We start from the raw sequence: 16,461 nt of genomic DNA on the forward strand, positions 1-16,461 counted from the left end.
TGCCAAAGCCTTTGACTGTTTGGATCACAGTAAACTGTGGAAAATTCTGAAAGAGATGGGAATACCAGACCACCTAACTTGCCATGTTGAGAAATCTGTATGCAGGTCAGGAAGCAACAGTTAGAACTGGACATGGAACAACAGACTGGTTCCAAATAGGAAAAGGAGTACATCGAGGCTGTATATTGTCACCCTGCTTATTTAACTTATACGCAGAGTACATCATGAGAAACGCTGGACTGGAAGAAACACAAGCTGGAATCAAGATTGCGGGAGAAATATCAGTAACCTCAGATATGCAGATGACACCACCCTTATGGCAGAAAGTGAAGAGGAGCTAAAAAGCCTCTTGGTGAAAGTGAAATAGGAGAGTGAAAAAGTTGGCTTAAAGCTCAACATTCAGAAAATGAAGATCATGGCATCCGGTCCCATCACTTCATGGGAAAGAGATGGGGAAACCGTGGAAACAGTGTCAGACTTTATTTGATTTGGGCTCCAAAATCACTGCAGATGGTGACTGCAGCCATGAAATTAAAAGATGCTTACTCCTTGGAAGAAAAGTTATGACCAATCCTAGATAGTATATTCAAAAGCAGAGACATTACTTTGCCGACTAAGGTCCATCTAGTCAAGGCTATGGTTTCTCCTGTGGTCATGTATGGATGAAGTTGGACTGTGAAGAAGGCTGAGTGCCGAAGAATTGGATGCTTTTGAACTGTGGTGTTGGAGAAGACTCTTGAGAGTCCCTTGGAATGCAAGGAGATCCAACCAGTCCATTCTGAAGGAGATCAGCCCTGGGATTTCTTTGGAAGGAATGATGCTAAAGCTGAAACTCCAGTACTTTGGCCACCTCATGTGAAGAGTTGACTCACTGGAAAAGACTCTGATGCTGGGAGGGGTTGGGGCAGGAGGAGAAGGGGACGACCGAGGATGAGATGGCTGGATGGCATCACGGACTCGATGGACGTGAGTCTGAGTGAACTCCGGGAGTTGGTGATGGACAGGGAGGCCTGGCATGCTGCGATTCATGGGGTCACAAAGAGTCGGACACGACTGAGCGACTGAACTGAACTGAACTGTTGGAGGGGAAACTCTAGAGTGGGCCTGGAAATCAGAGTCCACTCTGTGTTCCATGGTCTCTGCTTGGCCCAGCAAACACTGGTTTACTATAGACTTCCTTTTCCATCTCCATGTCAATTGCCTTCCTCCCCTCTTGCCTGGAGAATCCCAGGGAGGGAAGAGCATGGTAGGCTACAATGGGGTCGCAGAGAGTTGGACAGGACTGAAGGACTTCACTTTCACTTTCACTTTCCTCTGAAGTCCCAAACCACAACCTGCAACATCCTTTTTTGTCTTTAGCTAAAGATCATATTCAAGGTGAGGGTTTTGGGCCAATTTGGGCAAGTTAGTTCTCCTGGGTCTCTCACATATATACATGATATTAATCTTCTGTTTGATTTCTCCTGTTAATCTGTCTCATGTCAATTTAACTCTTAGACCAACCGGAAGAACCTAGAGGGAAATTCCTCCTTTGCCAACACTGCTATTCACAACTCCTAGTGAGTTTTGTTTTTACTATTGTGGTTTTATCCTCTGAATTATTTTATTTTTTTCTCCACTCTCTTTTCAACTATATGTTCATTTAATTCTGTTCCATTTTATCTATGCATTAATAATCAAATAGTTTTAATTTGAATGTACCATAACTACATGTACATTTTAAATACAATACAACAGAGGAAACAGGGTAATTTTAAAAGTAATTATGGAAAATATCCATCTAGAGTGAAATATAGTATCAAACATGTAAGTTATTTTCTATGAACAATAGTGAATTTAAGTAATTATTTTAATGTTTGCAATCTATGAAAATTGGGCATTTTCTTGATCAGTAAATATGATCTAAAAGTCAGACATGATTGAGTGACTGAAGAACAACAGCATCAAAAATATGATTTAACTTAATGTGACCTCTGATATACAATAAGAACAGTAAAATTATCATCAGCTTAATTTCAATTTTTTGACACTTTCTGCTTAAAATATATGCACACATATACATATATATATATATATACAACATGACTATTTTCAGTTGGAAATTGTTATTTGATTAGGATTCCTTATAGAACCAAAAACAGGTGCTGATCATGAAATCAGAGGCCTCTGAGAATCTAATATTCATTGATCAATGCTGGTGAGAGTCAGCCATTCCTAATAGTTTTATGACAAGGAACATAATTGATGTTTATGCTTCAAATAATTCATCAAACCCAGAAGAGTTAAGATGCTGATAAAATCATCTGTCAACCTTATATATTTATTGGTAAAGAGCAGATTTTGTCCTTTTATTTTGAATATAATAATTTTAATATTTATATTAGGGAGAATGTAAAAGAACAGAAGNNTTTTCAGGCAGTCTTTCTACCAGATCATATCCCTTGAAAGTATTCCTCACCTCCACTGTATAATCATAAGGAAATTGATTTAGGTCGTATCTAAATGGCCTAATGATTGTCTCTACTTTCTTCAGCTTAAGTCTGTCTTTTGCAGTAAGGAGCTTATGATCTGAGCCAGAGTGAGCTCCGGGTCTTGTTTATGCAGACTGTGTGAGCTTCTCCATCTTCAGCTGCAAGTTATTCCTTTACTTCCTACATTTCCATTCCAGTCCCCTATTATGAAAAGGACATTTTGGGGGATGTTAGTTCTAGCTGTGATGTACATCTTCATAGCACCACTGGACTCTAGCTTCTTTGGCATTGTTTGGAGCATAGACTTGGATTACTGTGATACTGAATGCTTTGCCTTGGAAATGAACCGAGATCATTCTGTCCTTGTGGACACTGCACCCAGTACCTGCAGTTCACAGTCTTTTTTTGACTATGAGACTGCTCCATTTCTTCTCATGGATTTTTGCCCACAGATACAATGGTAATCTCAATTAAATTCACCCATTCCTGTCCATGTTAGTTGTCTGATTTCTAAAATGTTGACGGTCACTCTTGCCATCTCCTGCCTGACCAATTTCTATTGATTCATGGAGCTAACATTGAAGGTTCCTATGTAGTACTGTTCTTTACAGCATCAGCCTTTACTTTCACCACCAGACACATCTACAACTAAGTGTCGTTTTGACTTTGGCCCAGTCTCTTAATTCTTTTCTGGAGCTATTTCTGGCTCTTCCCCAATAGCATATTAGACACCTACTGACCTGGGTGGCTCAGGTGTCTCCCTCTGGTATGATCTCCTGGTATCATAACTTTTTGCCTTTTCATGATGTTCATGGGTTTCTCGAGGCAAGGATACTGAAGTGGTTTGCTATTCTCCTCTCCAGTGGACCGCATTTGTTAGAATTCTCCACCATGACCGTCCACCTTGGGTGGCCCTGCAAAGCCTGGCCCATAACTTTTGAGTTACACAAAGGTGTGATCCATGGGATCATTTAGGTTAGCTTTGTGTGATTGTGGTTTTCATTCTAGAGAATAGGGCATTGTAGGTCTTCTGTCTGCCCTCTGAAGAATGAGTTTAAGAGGCTTGTGGAAGCTTGTTGATGGGAGGACTGGCTATGAGGAAACCTGGCTCTTGCTCTATTGGGTCGGGTAATGCTCAGTAAATAAATAAATAAAAATTCAGTTCAGTTCAGTTCAGTCGCTCAGTCGTGTCTGACTCTTTGACCCATGAATCGCAGCACGCCAGGCCTCCCTGTCCATCACAACTCCCGGAGTTCACTCAGATTCACGTCCATTGAGTCAGTGATGCCATCCAGCCATCTCATCCTCTGTCGTCCCCTTCTCCTCCTGCCCCAATCCCTCCCAACATCACAGTCTTTTCCAATGAGTCAACTCTTCGCATGAGGTGGCCAAAGTACTGGAGTTTCAGCTTTAGCATCACTCCTTCCAAAGAAATCCCAGGGCTGATCTCCTTCAGAATGGACTGGTTGGATCTCCTTGCAGTCCAAAGGACTCTCAAGGGTCTTCTCGAACACCACAGTTCAAAAGCATCAATTCTTTGGCGCTCAGCCTTCTTCACAGTCCAACTCTCACATCCATACATGACTACTGGAAAAACCATATCCTTGACTAGACGGACCTTAGTCAGCAAAGTATAAAAATTAGAAAAGCATAACGAAATATGTAATTATTTCAATATGAGTAAAATGATTAATGACATTCTAGCTGTTAGTTTGTTACTGAATAGCTCATTAAGAAGGATATTGAACACAGAAAGAAATATGTGAGATGTAGCTAATATGGAGGAGGATGAAATTCCCCTTGCCCTTCTGGTTTTTTGTGGGTGGTCGAAGAATTAAATTGATGTGAGACAGATTAATAGGATAAAATAAAAGTACAATAACACATAGACATGACAGAGACCCAGGAAAACTGAATAACTCATCAACATGGCAAAGCCCAGAGCCAAAGAGAGAAGAAAATTTTAATGGTAGTTATTTCGAACTGAAAGGATAGGCAGGCATTCACAGGAGATGGAAAAAGGAATGTTGGTAAACGAATGTTTTCTGTGCCAGCAGAGATTCCTGGCCACAGAGTGGACTCTCATCCCTAGGCCCTGCCAAGATTTTGCCACCACACCTTGCCCATAATCTTTGCAGCTATCTCTGGTCATAGTTCTCTTCAGGGAACAGGACCTTTGTCTAAGTTCTTTCAGGCAGTTAGGCCAAAGGTCAAGTTCCTTACTGAATCTTTTGGCCTTGATTGTTTTCAGTTAGAATGACCTGTGTATCAAAAGAGACAGTTTGAGATGGCATGTTTTGCTCCCCCATACTAACTAGGAAAGTAAAAACAAATACAGTAAAGAAGAGAAATTTATAAAGTCATTAATCCTAGTTTCCTTTGTATGACATTTACATTTTGAAAGATACATGTTAAAATAAAAAACACTGTGTTAAATAACAGCCTATGAAGGAAAATCTGATTTGCTTTGCATTGTTCTTTGGAAAATCAAGGAATGTTTAAATAAAGTACATTTACAGTCACTGTTTAGAGTCAATGGCAGCAAAGACAAAAGAATGTATTTGTCTTACTCTATTATTTTTTAATATTTCTTGCAGTATGTTGCTTTACAATGTTTTGTTAGCTTCTATTCCATACTAAAAGTAATCAGATATACATATATATACATATATCCTCTCATTTGGATTTCCCTCACATTGAGGACACCCAGTGAATTAAGGAGAGTTCTCTGTGCTATACAGTATATTCCCAACAGTTGTCTATTTTACACATAGTATCAATAGTGTGTATGTGTCAATCCAATATTCTAATTTCTGACACCCTAACCCTTTCCCCCTTGGCACCATACGTTTGGTCTCTATATCACTGTCTTCATTTCTGCTTTGCAAATAGGGTCACCTATGCCATTCTTGTCGATCCCACACATATACATTAATATTCAATCTTTGTTTTTCTCTTTCTGACTTCCTTCTCTGTATAACACTCGATAGGTTCATCCACCTCTCTAACAATGACACAATTTTGTTCATTTTTATGACTGAGAAATATTCACTGGGTTACCCTGGTGGGTCAATCATAAATAATAGCCTGCCAATGCAAGAACCGTGATTTCAAACTCTGGTTCTGGAAGGTAACCAAAGAAGGAAGTGGCAACACACCCCAGTATTCTTACCTGGGAAATCCACGGACAGAGCATTCTGGCGAGCTACAGTCCTTGGGGTTGCAAGAATCAGACACAACTTAGTGACGAAATAACAAGAACAATATTCCATCACGTATACCTTCCACACTTCTTATACTTACATCTGTCATGGACATCCGTTTGCTTCCATGTGCTGGTTGTTGTAAGAGTCCTGCAGTGAACATTAGAGTGCTTGTCTCTTTTTGAATTATGGGTCTGTGGTCTCTATGGCAGAGTTAATGCTGACCTGTAAGAAGGCTTACGCCAAGGGGGACCACTAGGACTGCTTCTGCCAGTGCCCCCATCCCTGTGGTGAGCCCCAGCTGACTCATGCCTCCACAGGACACTGTTGAACACTTGGAGGTAGGTCTGATTCAGTCTCCTGTGGAGTAAATGCTCCTTTTCTCTGGGTCTTGGTGCATGCGAGACTTTGTTTGTGCCCTCCAAGAGTGGGTGTCTGTTTCCCCTACTTCTGTGGGAGTCCTGTAATCAAAACCCCACTGCCCTTCAAGGTCAGATGACCAGGGAATTCCAAGTCCCTTTGTCAGAACCGCAGGCTGGGTTCCTTGATGTGAGGTGCAGAACTTTCACAATCGTGGGAGAACTTCTTTGGTATTTTTGTTCTCCAGTTACCCACCAGTGGGTATTGGATTTGAATTCATTGTGATTGTACCCCTCCTATTATCTTGTTGCGACTTCCACTTTTTCTTTGAACGTGGGATATCAATTTTGGTGTGTTCCAGCGTCCTCTGGTTGATAGTTGTCCAACAGCTAGTTGCAGTTATGGTGCAGGAAGAGACGAACAGACATCCTCCTACACCGCCAGCTTGAAACAGAAGCCTCTGAAATACAGTTTGGAGTAGTGAGATGACAGGAGAACTGAAGGACACTAGGTCTGCCTCAGGCTGGGAGGAGTGGAACAGTGTGGCCTCTCGACATATGCAGACCAAATGTCTATTTCCAGCTCTGTCACAAGTCTTGTGAACTTGAGAATATTACCAAATTCATAATCTGCAAAGTGAGTCTTCTAAACCCCTATTTTGTAGAACTAGTGTAATATATGTGATATTTATAAAGCTCTTGCAATAAAGGATTTCAAACGAATGACATTTATTCCTCTGATAATTATGACCACAGACCATAGTATCAACTGTTGGAGAATTTTTTTTTTAACTTGCATGAGATATCAGAAATATGTGGCACTTTCGGGGTGAACAAAGTTCTGCTTAAATATTAAAACTATATAAAATTTCCCCATTTGTAATTATCATTTGAATGTAGAGGAATCTCTCCTGCCTGGATGCTACTCAGAACTTCTAGAATTTGTGTCAAGGACAAAGATCTTCCCTCCAGCTGCGTTTTCATCCATACTACCACCCCCCATCTTCATTAATTTCACCAGCACCAAAAGTGCAGCCTTCATTTGAAGTTCCCCAAATTATGCTTAAAATAGGCAGTAGGGCGTTTCTGTAACATAGTGCCCTCTGAGCCCAGTGTGGAGAGTGCTGTTACAGTGGGTATAAGGTATCTCAGTTCAAGGAAATACCATCCTTCTTTCTGCCAAACACCCTGGAGGCAGTGGGGTTAAATCCCCAGTTTGTGCACTGTGTTTCCCTATACTGGGGCAGGAGCACAGAACCCATTGTATTCCTGTCCCAGGTGGAGAGTGTCTGTTTACCCACAGTCTCAAAGTAAAAATCAAGGGTAATCTTCCATTCCGTTCTTCAGCTTCTCAACTTAAACCCCCCATTTCAGCGTCACCCCACCCTCAATTCACTCAGCCTCATTTAGCCCACCAACCACCTACTTCAAATTACATCCCAAGGGAACTGCAGTGTTCCAAAGCGCCCACATTCCTTGCTTCAAAGCATTTACTTTTGACTGCTCTAATCTGACACCTCCTCTCATTCTCATCCCTTGTTTCAACTTGTCACTTGTTTAGGCCTTGCGGGTATCTAACCAACTGCTTGATATGGCGGCAATTTTTAGACATTTGACTTCTATGGACAGTGGCTCAGGCTTCTTTTTATTACCATCCCCAGTTCTGCCATGGAGCATTCCAAGGGAGAGATGCCTCAATTAGTGGTTGGAAATAGGAGTGACAATGATAAAGTTGTCTACTTTACTACTATTTAATTTCTCCCACAATCCTTGAATAATCTAAGGACATACTTTTACTAAAAAGGAGTATTAAAAAGAATTTAACAAAACCAAAAACTTACCAAAATTTACTTTTTGTTTTCTTTTTCACTTGACCTAAGTTATTTGAAACTCCAGTACTTTGGCCACCTCATGCGAAGTGTTGACTCACTGGAAAAGACTCTGATGCTGGGAGGGATTGGGGGCAGGAGAAAAAAGGGGACAACAGAGGGATGAGATGGCTGGATGGCATCACAGACTCGATGGACATGAGTTTGAGTGAACTCTCGAAGTTGGTGATGGACAGGGTGGCCTGGCGTGCTGCGATTCATGGGGTCACAAAGAGTCGGACACAACTGAGCGACTGAACTGAACTGAAGTAATTTTACCACAGAGTCTCTTCAAATTTGCATGAAAATTCCTCTTCCATTGCTGTGTTTTTCTTGGTTCTAGATCACACAGGAATGAAAAGTTCTAAAATTGCATTATAAAATATAAAAAACTTTAACTGGATCCTGATAAACAGTAATAAATATGTGATCCATATTTCACCAGCAGAACACTGATATCCTGCTTTTGTCCTAGCAAAGAGAATTCATTAGAGAAACAGAGCAGTTTTAAGTATCCAGTTTTATGAAGCAGAGCAAAATTACACTCCTGAGAAGGATGAGAGCAGGCTGTCTGGAAAGCAGAAGGGGTCCTGCGATGTGGTAGGGTCATGTGTGTTCTGTGTCATTTGACTGACAAGTTGATGGACAGCTTTAGGTTAATATAACTTTTCTCCTAGTGTGCAGGCAATTACCCATGAGTACCCAAGCAAAATCCATGGAGTGGGAGGGAAGACAGAAACCACAGTGCTATTTTTATAAATATGGCATCGTGAACCCTGGGTTACATTAGTCACCTTTTAGGTCTTGGTGCACCTGTGCCACCCCGTGCTGACACTTTGTCTTGCTTGGTCCTGACATGGCTGGAAACCTACTGGTGGTCATTGGGCAGAACAGGGAGCCTCTCTGGGTGTGATCTGACCGCCAGTGTTCAGGTGGGGAAGAGGAAGACAAAGCATCCCTGGCTGCTAACCTGGCTCAAGTAGTATACTCCCAATTAGATTGTGAACAGGGAACAGCCATCATTCCCATGGGAAATGGTTGGGAGTTTGCCATGTGATAGCTGTCTACCAGCTGAGGGCTGAATCTGTATATAGTTGTCTTTTCTTCCTGAGCAAATGTTTGAGCAAGGATGATATAAATGTCCTTCTGGGTTAACTCAAAAGTCATAGATGTCTAAACTTGTCTAGATATTTTTTGGGGTCATCTGAGAATTTTCCTTAATCTTGTTTTATCCAACTGAGATACTGCATGAAGAGGGGAACTCGGATTCTTATGGAAATCTGGTGGGCCCTATGACTTCCTGAGGTGGGTAGAGCTTAAGGAGTTCTGAAGCCCAAGGTTAGAGAGCCAAGCATTGTTGATGGGGCCAGGAGCAGTGGTGTTCAATGCTGAGTATAGTGAAGAAGAGTTCTCTGGTCCAAGAGGCTCCTTCTTTTGCCCAGAAAGAGTACCTGTGAACAGGGCTCAGGGGCTGGCTGATGATTAGTATCATCGGGAGAAAGGGAAGGGGTTCTGTAGGCAAATTAAGCATTGTCAAGCCAGCCGAGTCTACCTGGCAAGTCTGTCAAAGTTCAGAGATTTTCCTAACAGCAAGAAAGTCTTGGACGTAACGAACCTCGCTGGAAACCTAAGGGCAACTCTTCAGCGATGGACAGTCAGTTATCCATTAGAAAAGGAAATGACGAATGCTCATAAGGGGCTTCAGGTTTCACTGAAGTCCCTTATGGCCTTTTCATGGCTGTGACATCCCTCACCTGTGAGCTTGCTGGGAAGAATGTGGTTCAGTTCTCGCCCCAGGGACCATTGTGGATTCCCTGAGTATTTTTTTTTAAGAAATTATTTATTTATTTAATTTTTGTTGTGCTGGCTCTTCATTGCTGCGTGTGTGTTCTCTAGTTTCAAGGAGTAGGGGCTACCCTTCATTGGGATGCACTGGCTTCTCATTGTGGTGGCTTCTCTTAGTGCAGAGAACAGGCTCTAGGACAAATGGGCAAGGAGTGGTAAAGTAGAAGAAGTGTTAGGAGATTGCTGTTGTAGTTCAGTCTCTAAGTCATGTCTGAGTCATTGTGGCCCCATGGAATGTAGCCCTCCAGGATCCCCTGTCCATGGGATTCTCTGGGCAGGAATACTGGGAGTGGGTTGCCATTCCCTTCTCCAGGGGAACTTCCCAATCCAAGGATTGAACCCGGGTCTCCTGCCATATCAGGTAGATTCTTTACCATCTAAGACACAAGGGCAGCCATATTTCAGGAGGTAGCCAGAAATTTTTACCTCAATTTCTTTTCTTTTCTTTCTTTGTCCATTCTCTCCCTATCCTGTAGACACACTCAGCTTGAATTTTATAAACACAAAGTGGAGGCTTACATGACATACAGTGTCTGGATTTGTACACCCAAAGGCAAAGATACTGGGAGTCTAGGTGCAGAGAAATGCAGAAGAAAGTGCATTCTTTCACTTTCATTCTAGCCCTATGAGCCAGTTTAACAGGCCATAGTTTAAAATTTTCGATGGGGTAGCATGGAGACCTCCTTCACCTGAAACGTGTCACATCAGGTTTTGACTCAAATCCACATGGCCAGGACTCCAACCCCCCAAAAATCCAGTTTGGGACTTGAGCCATGGTCTCTTAATTAGAATCATTCACCTAGTACCTGGACTTAGGGTGGCTCAGGTTGTTTGTGTCTCAGCACAGAAGGAATTCAGCAAGAGGCAAAGTGTTAGGCAAGAAATAGATTTATATATATAGGATGCTTGTAAGAGATGCAAGCAGGCAGGTGACGGAGCTCTGCCTGGAGGATTAAGTGGAATACATTCTATAGTCAATGGAAAGTGGAGGAGTAGGAAAGACTGCCTTCTTTGAGTACAGGTCAAGCTTACATCACTCCCTCACCATTCATTTGGAGCAGGAAAATGTCTGACCTTATAAGGTCAAACTTGGATTATTGTAGAACGTCTTCAAATCAATACAAGACTGGTGACATTCTTTTACCTAAAGGCCTCGGTGCCATCTCATGTACGATTTATGGCTTTATATTTAAACAAACCTGTCACCTCCCACTACATTCTGATACCTTTCTTGAACAATGTTAACTTAAAACAGTATACCAATGGTTCCTAGATTTCTCAAAGTTGGTGATGGACAGGGAGGCCTGGCGTGCTGCAAATCATGGGGTCGCAAAGAGTTGGACATGACTGAGTGACTGAACTGAACTGAACTGATTCCCCTCCTAGACTTCTAGATCTTCCTCTCTGTCTGTCTGTCTGTGCTCAGGCCCTCATTCATGTCTGACTCTTTGCAACCCCATGAACTGCAGCACTCCAGGCTCTCTGTCCATGGGATTCTCCAGGCAGGAATACTCAAATGGGTAGCCACTTCCTCCTCCAGGAGATGTTCCAGAACAGGGATCAAACCTTCATCTCCTGCATTGCAGTTGGATTCTTTTCCACAGAATCACCTGGGACAGCTACCTGTATCCTATGCTATTCTATCCCTGTCATATGGAGGCAGGCTCCCCCAGCCAAGAGCTGTCATTTCTCTTGGTGGGAGCCTTCTAAATGAACGTCTCCAGCTTGGATATTCTCTGGAATTTAGTGAGCACTTTTCTTCCCAACAAGTGGAAGGGGCAGTCATGCATGTGCAGAAACATCAAAGGTAAACTTTCCTAGCAAAGAATGAGGGGAGGGGCATGTCACTTGGTTTGGGCCTTCTTTCAATTCCCATTATCATTGAGGATTGGAAGGACAGAGGCCCAGGGAGATCAGACTGCACAGAGTAGCTGACCCATGTATGAAAGCACTGGGATGACCCAGAGAGATGGTATAGGGAGGGAGGTGGGAGGGGAGTTCAGGATTGGGAACTCATGTACACCCATGGCAGATTCATATTGATGTATGGCAAAACCAAAACAGTATTGTAAAATAAAGTAAAAAAAAAAAAAAAGAAAGAACTGTCCTCCCTATCACATCAAGGGTTACCTGAAGCTCCTCTGGAGAAATGACCAGGTGTCCTCTGGGAACTGCTGGGAGGTCTAGCAGCTCCTGTCTCTTTACCTGAGGACATGTGCTCAGAGTAAGGCCCACAACTCTCAGAGACCCAATAGAAGAAAACAGAGGTTGCCTAACTTACCACATCTACCTGTGGTCTCTCAGGACAGAAAGCTGGGACTGGAAATTGAGGCCTTCTGATGGCTGGATGCACCTGACCTCAGTCAGGCTCCTAGGAAGACCTGTATTTCCTCCCTCCTTTCACTATTACTGTCCTCTCTCCCGGTCCTCACACTGACTTCCTGTCTCCTAATGAGACCTGTCCTCTCATGCTATAGCCTTAAATTCCCTGAGACCACCTCGGAGGATGTAAGGGCTACCAACCTGTGGTCACTCATGGCTGACCCTAGGGGAGGGATTCTATAAAAGTGGTATAGTGTGAGTGGTTCCTTTAGTCCCCATGGTCCTCTACTTGACTCTTGGCATGACCTGGAGTTCCTCCTGAAGTTGACCCCTGAGTCCCAGCGCCTCACCACCTGAGATGCTCTAAAAGGAAATGTGTGGGGTGCATCGTGCCCACGTTCCCAAATTTGCCAGTGTGAGGTGTAGATGGGCAGGGCTTTGTTCTAGGTGTAGTCCCTTTATCCTCACTTGGAGTCACTGGTTTCCACTCTGTACTGAAGTGAGGCTTCTCCCAGTAGACCAAGGCTCTCACCTCCCTGAGACCACTCCAGCAGAAAGAGAAGCACTTCAGCCACAAAGCTTCCTCCTGGGTGTCAAGGGCTGACGTCAGGGGTGGGCCTCCACAGTCTCCCCTGTTCTGGGCTGAGTGGTCCTCTTGCTCCTCGTTCTGGAACCTCATCCTCACTGCTGACCAGACCCAGAGTGCACCCTCCACTCACCTCAGGCTGTGCTCCTCAGCACAAAGGCATTACTTTCTTGGAAGTTCTGGATTGGAAGACAGGATGAGCCAGAGGTGTACAAAGCTATTGGGGCCTTCTGAGGAGAACATTCTACGGCTCCATTCTCTTCAGGAGTCAGTGGTCCCCCAGTCTTAGATCAGGTTTCTTACCTTGACTTCGGGTAGCGTATCGGAATCCACCCTCTGTACTGGCTGAATCAGTGGCCTAGGCTTTCACCTTCTTGAGACAACAGAAGGGGAGGGGACAGAGCTACTCCCTGGCTACCCTTGCCTGTTCCTCCGTGCCGTCCCCCTTGCTGAGGGGGGTCCATTCATCAGCACCCAGTGTCCTCACTGTAAATCCTATGAAGGCATTAGGATCTCCTACTTGGGCAGAATTGGAGCTGCTGCTGCAAGACCAAGGCGCTCAGCTCCCTGAGAACCCCTACACCCTTGCCCTGCAGGAAAGGAAGGCTCACCTCAGACAGTCTGCTCTCCCCATGACTATATAAGGCAAGAAGCAGGATATAGTTTGTGGGACCCCTAGTATTCTAAAATCTTCCCCTTGATAACTATCAGAGGCTGGGACTCTTCCATCCATTGACCTGAGGACACAGTGCTTAAGCTAAGGCTTTTATGTCCCTGACAATCAGGAAGGATAAATGAGGGCATATTGATCTTTTCAGGGTATCTGACATTGCATGTGTTCATGATGACATCGTCCATGAGTAGTTTTGTCTTCTTTCATACCATTCATTTATCAGCATTTTTTAAACTTTATTCCAAAACAGTTCTTTGGGACAGGGCCCCATGTATCCAAGACGACACATTTTTTGGAGTGTTTAGAGGAAAAATGAATGAAAAGACATGATGTCTGGCTTAGGCTGGGAGAAGTGACACATTGTGGGCTCTGCACTAATCCAGATCGGGGGACTAGTCCCAGGAAGGTCACTTCATCAGTTTGTGAACTTGAGAAATTGGCAAGTTATCCATCCACAAATGGAGTCTGCTAAATCCGATCCTGCATCAATGATGGAATGCATGTACCTCACATAAAACAATGGCATACTGATGAAGGACTATTGGTTTGTAACAAGTGGAAGGTATGATTACTATGAACCCCTCAAATACCACCTTCCCATCTGAGTTTATTTTTAATCCAGGAGAGAGCAGAGAATATGCAGTGAATTAGGACAAAAGAAACAAATATTCTTAAATGAGCTAAATAAGTCAGAGTATTTTTTATTTTTACTAAAAGGAAGTTTAAAATAAGGTAAACACAAGTTAAAGACTTTTTACTCTACTCTTTTCTCCATTTTCTTTTTGTTTCTCAATAGTTTCTGTGGTCTTCTTTCACATTAGCATGAAAATCACTCTTGCAGTGCTATATTACCTACTTGCAGATCAGAAAGACAATACAGATGGCTCCTGAATGTCTTTTATGTCTACCAAAACTGTACCTTTAAAACTTTTAAACAGCAGTGAATATAACAGCAGTACCATTACCAAATTAATACTCTGAAGAAAAACAACCTCTTAGAAGTAAAAATATTTGAAAAAAAAGAAACAATATGTAGAAGTTACTCCTGTGAAACAGAGAGAGAAATGTGATTGAAATAATGTAATCTATCCCCTACTACCACACACTCTTTAGAAGCTTGACTGCTCTTGAAGAAAAATTCTCTTCTAATGTCATGTTATCTTGTTTGCATTGTGAACAGTATCTTCAGTACTTTCAGTGTTTTACAAATACCCAAACTTTTAAAACATTAAAACATTTTAAAACATTAAAACAACTAGAAACTATATAATTCATACATTTGAATTCTGAAACACAATAAACCTTATCCAAAGTAAGAACATTTGAAAATACTAAACACTTCCTTCACCTCTTTACCTTTCTACTTTAAATCATCATTCACTGTATATTTCTCATATGGGTAAAATAAAACATAATATATTTTGCTAAACTAGACCTAACCTCGCTTACCATTTAAAACTGTAAGAAGATATGGGTTTTGTTCCCTCCACCCCTACTACTCTGCACTATTTAGGAGCCTGACTGCTCTCCTCCAACACAAAGGGAACAAAGTGCTCTGACCCCTCCCTAGATGTGGGAGGAGGTGCAGGACTTGGCCTTGGAAGGGGCACTGGCTTCAGCCATGGTTGGAGCCCTGGCCGCACCTCTCAGCCCTGCTCTCTCCGTCTGATCTCTCAGAGCCTCGTCATAGACGTCTGGGAAGGAACTAGGGACCCTACCGTGGAACTTGGCTAGACCCTCCAGTACCTTCATCTTACTGGTGTCAGCACAAGCTCTCGGGCCCCACAGGAACTCGTAGCGTGGAGGATCACTATTGGGCACCTGGCGGTAGTTCAGGTACTCCTTCTGCACCAGATCTTTGGTGATGAGCCTTCTGGGCTCCCCAAAGATCCAGTGCCTCCTCCCAGCATAGATCCCCAACATACTGAGGAATTCCCAGATCTCCTCCTCGGTGGCGCGGTTACCATTCATGAAGATGACCCCCAGGAGCACCATGAGGAGACCAGACTTGGGAAGCGCCCCCTCAGCACTCGGACAATCGTTTCCCCCGAGGTTGAGCTTGCTGATGAGGGTGTAGATATTCCTGCTACGGTCGACTTCCTTCATCTCCAGGCCAAAGACCACCTCCACCCGCTCACGGGCTGTACTGAGGATCTCAGGGAAGTGCTGCCTGTACTTCCTGCTGACGATTTTCATCAGGGCATTCTGCGTGATGGCCTCCTTCTTGGTGTACTTCTCCAGCAGGAACTCCACCAGTATCCTGGCCTTCCTGGCCAGAGGATCTTTGCGAGTGCTCTGAGTGGCAGGGGCTGCCTGGGAGGCACCTGCACTTTCCTCCTCTGGGCCCTGGGCACCTTCATCAGATCCTGCACAGGAAGGCCCTGCATCAGCAGAGCTAGGGGCCATGGCTCCCTGAAGCTCCTGGCGATCGCCAGCAGCAGGGGAGCTCAGGGGAGAACCATGAGGGGCAGAAGAGGGGGAGGAGGGGCACTCCTCCTCTGGGGCTGCAGCAGCACTGGCCTGGGCCTCCTGAGTGTCCCCCCGGACCTGGTGGCATTTCCCGTGGGCATGGGACTTATTCTTGTGCCTCCGAGGCATGGTGACAGCAGGTCAGGGACCACAAGTGGAAGTCAGGGCAGGAAAGCAGGCAAGGAGGGCACCTGGAGGAGGGACAAGGACAAGCTGTGAGAACCTTCAGCGAGGAGAGTCCCCCCTGGTTTGAATGGAAGCCACCTCTGAGGGGTCCTCAAGGCCAGTGCTCTAGGACCCACAGGGCTCCTGTTCTCCTGCTCAGCCTGTCCCCTGAGACCGATGAGTAGCAAGAGAAAGTGAGCCCTGGGGCGCAGCAGACAGTCCTGCCTGGGCTTTAGAAGGGGCGGGAAGTGGGGGCTGGCAGGGGAGGCAAGTCCTCTCAGCTGACATTCAGAGTCAGGATGAAAATTGGTGCGAGACACCCCCATATCCAACGCCCTCTCTCCCATACACAGCCCGTTCCCTCTCCTGTCTGAAATTGACGCTGCCACCTTCCCTGTCACCCCAGACGAGGATAGGAGGGCGTACTCAGCCCCCCACTGAAGGATCCCAACACCTTCCTTCTGCTGTCTCGTGGGCTGTCCCTTCATAACCAGGTTCCA

At 44.2% G+C, this 16,461-nt stretch overlaps 1 protein-coding gene across 1 annotated transcript; it reads right to left on the reverse strand.

Annotated features, from left to right (window-relative positions):
- Nucleotides 1-14,893: 14,893 nt before the first annotated feature.
- On the reverse strand, nucleotides 14,894-15,925 carry LOC102188937 (melanoma-associated antigen B4-like). Its single transcript, XM_013977093.2, has one exon. It carries the CDS (start codon nucleotides 15,923-15,925, stop codon nucleotides 14,894-14,896), a length of 1,032 nt encoding a protein of 343 aa, XP_013832547.2.
- Between the last annotated feature and the right edge of the window lie 536 nt (nucleotides 15,926-16,461).

This window comes from Capra hircus (genome assembly GCF_001704415.2).
Source record: "Capra hircus breed San Clemente chromosome X unlocalized genomic scaffold, ASM170441v1, whole genome shotgun sequence".
Classification (NCBI taxonomy): domain Eukaryota; kingdom Metazoa; phylum Chordata; class Mammalia; order Artiodactyla; family Bovidae; genus Capra; species Capra hircus.